General features: G+C 50.7%; 1 protein-coding gene across 1 annotated transcript in view; it reads right to left on the bottom strand.

The window, feature by feature from the left end:
* Olfm2 (olfactomedin 2) overlaps positions 1-4,528 on the bottom strand; it is a 74,988-nt gene extending 70,460 nt beyond the window's left edge. The window contains exon 1 of the mRNA XM_028763797.1: positions 4,409-4,528. Coding sequence (XP_028619630.1) covers positions 4,409-4,477 — 69 coding nt within the window. The 5' untranslated portion in view covers positions 4,478-4,528. The remainder of the gene's footprint in view (positions 1-4,408) is intronic.
* Positions 4,529-9,555: the final 5,027 nt, after the last annotated feature.

Below are 9,555 nucleotides of genomic sequence, written 5' to 3' on the forward strand. Positions count from 1 at the left end.
CTGTGAGTGTGAGCTCTGGGTCCCGTGAGAGTGTGAGCTCTGGGTCCCATGAAAGAGAGTCTCAACAGAAAAGTGCACTCAAGCTGGGTGTGGTGGTGCATACCTTTAGTCCCAGCACTCAGGAGGCAGAAGCAGGAGGATCTCTGCATTTGAGGCCAGCCTGGTTTACAGGGCAAATTCTAGGACAGCCAGGGCTGTATAGAGAAACTCTGTTTGAAGAACAACAAAGAAAACAGCAACAGCCACCAAAAAAATCTTAAATTGAGGCTGGAGAGATGGCTCAGTGGTTAAGAGCACTGGCTACGTACCTCCAACCATAAAATAACTAAAACATAATAAACAAAGTTTCGAACAACATTTTTAAAACAAGGAAGAGGTCAACTGAGGATAACATCCAGGTCGACTTATGGCCTCCACATGTACACACACACACATGACGACACAAACACATACATGCAACACGTGTACACACATACATGATGGCACACACATACATGCAGACACACATACACACATACATGATGACACATGCACACATGACAGCACATACATACATGACGACACACACATATACATATTCATACACACTCTCACAGGACCATGTCGTGGCCAGGACCTAGAATGAGAGGCAAATTCTGGACAGGTGAGAAAATGCCTCTGACAGGTGTAAATTCCTCCTCAGCCTCGGCTCCCCAACCACTCATACTCACAAGCTCCTAGCGCTTCTACCTTGCTGGGCCTTGACTTCACCCAACCCCAAATCCATCTTTCCTCGTCCCTCTGGGTCCACAGCAGCCTCACAGGGCTCCGTGATCCTCAAGCCCTTTGCACACGCTGGCTGTTCCTGCAGCCTTGATTGCCCTTCACCAAAAACCTTCCTCTCTCCCCTCTTCCTTATGTTGCGTCTAATTCCACTCCTTAGAGACACAACTTGGACCACAGCAGCCCAGTCTCTAGGAATCCCGCCTCCACTGTCATTTGCTTAAGACTTACTTTGATGAGCCATGTGTTCAATGAGGGGGCATTGAAATAAAGCTTCCTAGGGAACAGTATCCAGGTAGATAGAACTGAGTGGACAGTGCAAAGGCCCTGGGGCATATGGCTAAATCAAACTAGTCTTTCCCATCCTGTGGGGACCCCAAAAAGGTATTGGCCCCAAGCCCAGATAAGACTAAGATAAAAGCTAATTAGGTGTGAGGTGCACACTTGTCACCCCAGAAGCAGGTGGATTTCTGAGAATTCAAGGCCAGCCTTGTCTACAGAGTTCCAGGGCAGCCACAAAACAGAGAAACCCTATCTTGGCTAAGACAACAACAATTACAAAAAAGATTTACCTTTGTTTTTTAATGTGTGTGTGCGCGCGAGTGCTAGCGCACTGGGTGGAGGCCGGGAGAGTGGATTCGATCCCCTGGAGCTGAGTTTACTGGTAGTTGTTATCTGCTCCGTGTGGGTGCTGACTCAGAAACCAGGCCTTTGCACCTATAGTGTCCTGGTTATTTGTTTATTGTCAACTTGAGAAAAGGCACCCTCAGTTGAGAGGCCAGCCACGCCTGTGAGAAGTGGTCTTGACTGACATAGGAAGGCCTAGCCCACGTGTGGGTAGCTTCATCTGTACTCAGGCGGGTCAGGGCTGTATAAGAAGGCTGGCTGAGTATAAGCCAGTAAAGAGCGGTCCTTAGTGGTCCCTGTTTGCATGCTTGCCCTGCGCCCCATCAGTGATGGACCACCACCGAAGTGTAAGTCAAACAACCCTCCCCTCTTTGTCAGCTCTGTATCACAGCACAGAAAGCAAACTAGGACAAACACCAGGTCCTCTTGACCTCTGAGCCGTTGCTCCAGATCCCCACCCCCATTCCACTCTTCAATCTCCTTTACTGGGGGGGGAGGTGGCCTTGAACTCACAATGTGATGGAGAATGACCTTGAATTTCTGATCCCATCCTTCCACCTCCTCCCTCACACACACACACACACACACACACACACACCTTGGGTTACAGGTGTGGGCCACCATGACTAGCTTCTACTTGTGATTTTTTTCCTATTTGCACAGGATTATATGTGGATTCAGCTCTTGGAGCGGATGTACACATTTTTGTGGTTTCATCTGTCTGCTACACCTGAAGGTCAGCTCCTGGAGGGCTGGGCCTCGACTGCTTCATCAAATCTGGTGATTGAACGGCTGAGGAAATGATTTCCCAGAAAGGTCTCTGTTGGGACTGGGGAGAGGTGTCTGGGACTAGACAGAGAAATAAGAGTGGCAGGGCCGCCTTCCTCAGAGCCCCGCCCCTCTCTCGTCTCCTCTCTTGTCCTCTTTTGCCCTCCCCCTCTCCTTCCCCTTGGGGAGGCAGACAGTAGACCTTGTTAACCACTGGCATTTTTTTTCAGCCATCACGTGGTGCCCCTAGTGGCCACCTGAAGCAGTGCAGCCACTGACTTCTGTCCCCCAAGAGTCGCGACTCAGATTTCCCCGGTTCAGCCCCTGCACGCTCTGGCATGTGGCCCCTCCCTTGCTCTCCAAGTAGCTCCACCCCAATCAGCCCTACTCCAAGCCCCCTCCCTCCTTTCCTGGGATTTCTCTGCAAACTGGCCTTGGGACTGGAAACCTAAGGGTGACTCAATTACCCTCAGAAACTAAAGTCACTTTCCCTCCTGGTTCATTTTTCCAGCTATTTTTCAGGTGTATGTTTTTCTCTTTTTGTCTCCTTCACACGTGGTGTGCCTAGCTCCTTTTGGATTTGCATATTGAGTGCTCACTGTGTGCGACCGGCTGCACCTTCCCCACCCTGCGTGTTTGTGCTGAGATGGGCTGAGCACAGGGGACCCCACAACCTCTCCTTGTGGAAATCCTAAACGGACCTGTCTCTACCAGCACTCGAGAGTGGGGTGTAACTACAGCCAATTGCCCTCTTGCCTTAATCAGAAAAGGGAAGGTGTCCAGACCCTCATTATAGTGAGTTTCTACCCAAAAACCCCGCCTAGTCATGTCTTCCCATGCAGCGCAGACCCTGGAGTGGATTAAAGGTTCAGGAGATACCTGCCTGGGTTCCATCTTATTTGTGCTACTCCTGGGCTGCCTGGGCTTAAGCAAGTGACCTAACCTTTCTGTACCTCAGTTTCCCTATCTCTTAAATGAGGGTAACCCTGCCTGCCACCCTACCATCCATAGATAGGACACCCAGATGATTAAGCACCTTAGCTCAGGGTGTGTTTGTAATACAACCTTGACCACTAGCCTTTCTAAAACAGTTGCTATTATGTTACTATTTTATAGATAGCAGCTTCCTAAGACCCCCACATGAGATCTTGGGGGTATTCCCATCCCCAAGATGGAGGAGGAGTGAGGTTTCTCAATGGTAGAAGATAGCTTGGGCCCTCCACATTTTGCAAAGCTTTTTCAGCTTGCCCAAAAGATGGGGAACCACAAGGAGCCACCTGTATCTGCCAGACCAGGAATGGGGTATGCATAGAGCCAATACACACAGGGCCTGGAAGTCACGTTTGCACACACAACCTGTCACCCTGAACACCGCGTTTTAGAGTGATGTATTCAACCAAAGGCACAGAGTGCCCTCACATGGCCACACACCTGACTGTCACTCGAGTTTTGGACAACCCATGCATCTGGGCACAGCCATGAGGACTGTCACACCCCATTATTGACATATAGCAGGAGCCGGACGAACACGCCACAGATTCACAGGTCCTCATGCCAGGTCACATAGCCAGTCACAGACAGACCCACAACTCCTATCTATCATCACACTGGTCCTCGGGTCACCCTGCCCCCACTGTCACTCATACACTCTCCCACACGTACACACACCCTCTCCCAGTCACACCCCAATTCACTCACATTTGAACACACACACACTCCCCTGGGTCACACCCAGCCACAACACAAAGGCACACGTTTCGCCGGCACCCAGGAGCTGCAAGCACCTGGCGCACATTCCTGTCAGTCATTCACACGTGAGTCCCGCCCCCTTCCCCACTATAGGGGTGCAGGCAATGGATGTGGGGAGCTTTAGAAGCTAAACACCCTAGCCCCATGGTGGGCAAGTGACAGGCAACACCCCAAAGCCCCCCTGAAGTTTCCCTCTCCAATCTCACAGCTAGATGGTGGGATGTAAGCTGTGGATCATCGAAGGGGGCTGGAACCCCGAAATGAGTGTCTTCCCCAATCTCCCCACATTAAGGTTGCATTGGGTGTCCCCAGGGTTTTCCCCAAACAAGGGTGGATGTTCCAACCCCTCCTTTGCTGCGACCTTCCCCATATGCCCCTCGCCATCCTGCAGCTGTTAGAAGGGGAGGCTGGTGGACCCCAAAGCTCTTGTTCGCGGGACCCCTCTGAGCCTGCGTCCTCTCCAGGGCTCCCCAGTACCCGCACCTGGCCGCGGGGCCCTTACCTGTCCGGCGAGGCCTGGGCAGAGCAGCCACAGCAGCAGCGATAGCCGCGGGACCGTGAGCGGCCACATGACGCGCCCCCCGCCCGACAGGCGCCTGGGTAATGGGGACCCGCCGCCAGGCGCGACCCCGCCCGCCCGGGCGACCCGAGCGCCTCCTCCCCGCCTCGCCCGCGGCTGGGATTCCACCCCACCCCCGCCCCGCGCCCAGCCTTTGTCGCGGGCTCCGCCCCCAGCCCCGCCCCCAGTCCGGCTCTGGGCGACAGCCCCATAGAGTGGGGCCCCTGCCAGCAGGTGGGGAGCTGATACGGGTGAGCAAGGGGGGCCAGGAACCAGACCCAGCAGCCCCCCACTCGCCATCCCCATAAACCTAGGTGTGAAAGGTCATGAGATGGGGGAGGGGGACTGTCACGTGCTTGTCAATTTCACTCTCCTAGGATTTTCCCACGATGAAGATGGAGCAGGAGAGGGATGGGGCGGAAGGGGGGGGGGTAGGAGGCGGGGACCAAAGGGGAGGCTAGTATGAAAAGAGACTGAATAATCAACAGGGAAACTGAGGCACAGACTGGAAAATTAGAAATTGGGGAAGTGGTGAGTATCAGGAGGGAAGGTGGGGCAGAGGTGGGCACCGGGAGTCATGGGGTGGTGCACACCTGTTACCCAGTACTAGGGAGCCAGAGGAAAGGGGGTTGGAAGTTTGAGGCTGCCTGGGCTGTATGATGGGAATCCATTCAGCCAAGATTGCAGAATAAGACTCTATTTCAAAACACACACAGACACACAGACAGACACAGCCCAGTCGTGGCGGTACACACCTGTCATGCCAGCATTTAGGCATCGGCAGGTAAAGACAGCAGAATCTAGAGTCCGAGGTCATCTGGGTGTGGTAACACACACCTTCAATCCCAGCACTAAGGGATCTCTGTGAGTTCAAAACCAGCAAGTTCTACATAGCCAGTCCAAGCCAGGCAAAGCTCTAAAGCGATGTGCTCAACCTTCCTAATGCTGTGGCACTTTAATACGGCTCCTCATGCTGTGGAGACACCCCCCCCAACATAAAATTATTCTGTTGCTACTTCATAACTGATTTCTCTACTGTTGTGAATTGTAAATACGTGCATTTTCAGATGGTCTTAGGACCCAAAGCAGTTGTGATACACAGATTTGCAGTATAAAGAGAGACTCTATAAAAAATAAAAATTAAAATTAATGAGTTTGAGGACATTCTCAGCAAATTTAAGGCCAACTGGGACTACTTGAGACCCTGTCTCAAAACCAAACAAAAAACACAAGGAGGGAGCATTGAGATGGCCCAGTGGGTAACAGTGCTTGCTGCTAACGCTGGTGACCTGAGTGCCATCCCCAGGACCCACGTGGAAGTTGTCCCCTGACCTATACACACACATGCATGTACATGGGAAAATAAATTTTTACAAATGTGTAAGAAAAAAATAAGACATGGGATGAGCAGAAGAGACGTCAAGGCAGACGGCAGGATGAGCAGGTGGGTGACCCATCCTTCAAGCAAGGAGCATCCGTGTCCCCTTTCTCAGGTCACCCGTTTCCCTCAGGTCCTCATGGTGGAAGCTCTCCCTCCCAGAATCCCATCTCTCTCCTGTTTTAATGTTGCCAAATGACAGGCTGGATTCTCAGGAGAATCAAAATATTAGCAAAGCCTCATGCCTCATTTGCATATGAATAGCATCCCTGTCCTGCCTTCTTCTGGGAGACTCTGCAGTCTTTGTCTGCTCCTCAATACTAGCCCAGAGTGTCCCCACTCACCTTCCTTCCTGAAGCTGCTCAGTGGCATCTTCCTTCCTCCTTCCTTCCTTTCATTCTTTCTCTTTGTGGGGTGGTGTGGGGGTGGGTGTTGAGGTAGGAAGAGGGGTGTAGTTGGATTACAGGGAATTTGGTCATAAAAGATAGAGGGAGGTGGAGGCTCAGGAGATACATGTAAGTGTTGGGGAACAGAGACAAGCAAGCAGATCCCGGGAGCTCACTGGCAGCCAGCCTAGCTGAAAACCAGAGTGTTGGGGTCAGCAGGACCTTGTCTCAGGCAACCAGACAGGCAGAGGTAAAGGAAGATACCAATGTCCTGCTCTGATGTCTGCATGCATGCCCGTTCACACAAACGATACACTTACTTGTCCATGCATCTCACACAATAAGGTGGAGAATGATTGAGGAACACATACTTGAGGTGGATCTCTGACCCACCCACACACGTGCACATATGAACACATACGTCACACATACACCGCAAAAAAAAAAAAGCCACACAAATAGATGCAGAAGAAGGCCTCGTGTGGCAGATTCTACTGGGTGTCAGTGAACACACTGGTGGTAGTTCTGCACAGGCAAAGAGGAAGATGAAGGAGGTGGCAGCCCTGGTGCCAATACCTCACCAGGTGACCTTAGCCAAACAGATTTCCTGTTTGGGTAAGACACCTTTTCCTGGACAGGGGAGATGGCTCAGTGGGTAGGAGCATTTCGCATGAAAACAGGAGGACCTGAGTTCAAATTCTAAGAACATACATGAAAACTGGGCATGGCTGTGTGTGACTGTAACCCTAGACCTTGGGGCAGAGACAGGTGGATGCTGGGAGCTTGCTGGCCAGCCAACCTGGAGGAGATATCAAGACTTGGAATCAGTGAACCCCCTGCCCACTGGCAGTAAGCTGGCAAGTGATAAAGACATTCACTGTCTTTCTCTGGCCCCCTGTGTGTACCCCACCATCACCTCACACACAAAGACCCCTGTTTCTTCACCCAAGTTGTCTGTCAAGAGGCGTCGGTGACACATAGGTAGATAGTTGGCTGCATGGTCCCCAGAGCTTGTTACCAGAGCCCTCGAGAACTCAAGATAGGATCTAATTTTTAGGCAGAATCTTGGCCTCAGAAGGTACCTCCATCAATCCTGTAGCCCACTGCCCCAGAAAAGGGACAGTCCTTTGAGAGTTCTTCAGGGTGGAAGGGACAAACTGAAAAATGGTGCCAGATGTGATCTTGGAGGGGATGCCTTTGCTCAATCTGGATTTCAGGACCATGACCCCTGTCAGGTCTTCTCATCAGTAGGGGCTAAGTGGTAAAAGTAATTTAAGGGAGAAGACATGTATGGGAAATTTTATTTCAGTTCAGAGTGTCTGGGTGTGTGTGAGTGTGTGTGAGTGTGTGTGTGTGTGTGTGTATGTGTGTGTGTGTGTGTGTGTGTGTGTGCCTGTTCACATATGAATGCATAAGTTGGGAAAATTTTTCAGTTGCACAAAGGAATACGAACAAATTGAAAGTAAACTGGCAGTACAATTTCTTTTTGTAAAAAGGAGTGTGACAAGCAAAACCAGGGGAGCAAGCACACTAGGGAAGGCCACCTAGTTTTTATTCTAATCAGGCGGTGACTGTGCCTCCTCTCATCAGTTGGAGTTCAACCTCACAGTCTGATGTGATTGGCAAATTCATAGCCAGCAGGAAGGAGAAGGGCGTGGTAGAGTCCAGTCAGGAATTAGGCAAACAGGTACCCGCTCACAGGAATTTTACATGAAGAAAAGGGTTTTGAATACTGGCTCTTGGCAGACTAGCCCCCTTGACGGGACACAGTTGCCTCTCACAGGTCTGTGTCCACTGCCCTCCATCACTGCTCATCTTACCTTTGAGACAGAAGCTCTCACTAACCCTGGAGTTGTTGATTCAGTTAGAATAGGCAGGCCAGTGTGCTGCAGGGTCCTTCTGTCTCAGTTTCCCCTGTACTGGGCTTGTTCTAGTTTGTTTGTATGTGCGTGTGCGTGTGTGCATGTGTGCGTGTGTGTGCATGTGTGTGTGTATTCTAGTTTGCTGCTGTGCTAAAATACTGACCCAAAACAGCTTAGGTGAAGAAAGGTTTACTTGGCTCATCACTGAAGAAGCCAAGGCAGGATCGCAAGGCAGGGGACCATGGAGGATACTGCTCGCTGGCTGGCTTTCCCATGGCTTCCTCAGCCTGCTTTCTTACACAGCCCAGGGCCACCTGACTGTGCCCTGCACTGCTCACAGTAAGCTTGGTCCCTTCATATCAATCAACAATTTTAAAATGCCCTGAAGAAATGCCTACAGCCGGTCTGATGAAGGCAATTTATGAAGTGTAATTCCTTCTTTTTCAGGTATGCTTGGTTTATATCAAGTGGACAAAAAACTAACCAGCACATCATTAGACCTACTTTTGTTTAGTGAGACTGGGTCTCACTATGTAGCTCTGGATGGACCCTGGAACTCTCTATATAGACATAGACCAGGCTGGCCTCAAACTCACAGAGATCCACCTGTCTCTGCCTACTCTGGGATTAAGGGCTGTGTGTGTATGTGTGTGCGTGTGCATGTGTGTGTGTACTCTGGCCAGCCCAGCCTAGAAACAATGGCTCTGGGAGGCCTTGCCCTTCTCCCCCATTCCCTCTGCCTTGATAAAATGTCATTAGATTACATTCCTAAAGCTAGTCACCAAGGTCTATTCTCTCATTTGCCCACTTCCTCCTCCTGAAGCCGACTACCAACGTCCAAGTATCAAAGTATTGAAGTCCAGCAATCAGAAGCCCTTTTTGGCTCACCTAATTAACAATCTAAAATTAAACACGGCATCCTAACATGAGGTTTCCTCCTTTACCGCCATTTTCCTATGGACTACGACTGTCTCCTTTCTATCCTAAGGCAGTCTTTTGTTTCCCTCCGTGGCAAATACCCCTTCCCCCTCTCTCTTATCCCCTTCTCTCTCATTCCCTTCTCCCTCATCCTCTACCTTAAGTCTTTGTCTCTCATTCCCTGTCCTCTGTGCCTCTGGGGCAAATAAATCTCCCTTGTGCTGAGAACTTGGTCTTGAAGGTCCTGGTCGTGTGTGTGTGTGTGTGTGTGTGTGTGTGTGTGTGCATGCCCATGCGCGCATGCCTGCATGTGCGTGTTTGAGCATCTCTGTGTCTGTATTCTCAAGAAAGGCAGTCCAGAAGAGGTAAAGATCCGTTAGAACTGGAGTTCACAATCACCTGACATGGTTTCTGGGAATGGTTTCCTCTAAAAGAATAATCAGTATTCTTAACCACTGAGCAGTCTCCCAGGCACTGTCTCTGGCTTTTTATGTGTGTGCTGAGGATTCAAACTCAGGCCCTCAAGCTTGTTTAGCGAGCGCTTTT

The sequence above is a fragment of the Grammomys surdaster genome, unplaced genomic scaffold, assembly GCF_004785775.1.
Source record: "Grammomys surdaster isolate TR1022 unplaced genomic scaffold, NIH_TR_1.0 140, whole genome shotgun sequence".
Lineage (NCBI taxonomy): Eukaryota > Metazoa > Chordata > Mammalia > Rodentia > Muridae > Grammomys > Grammomys surdaster.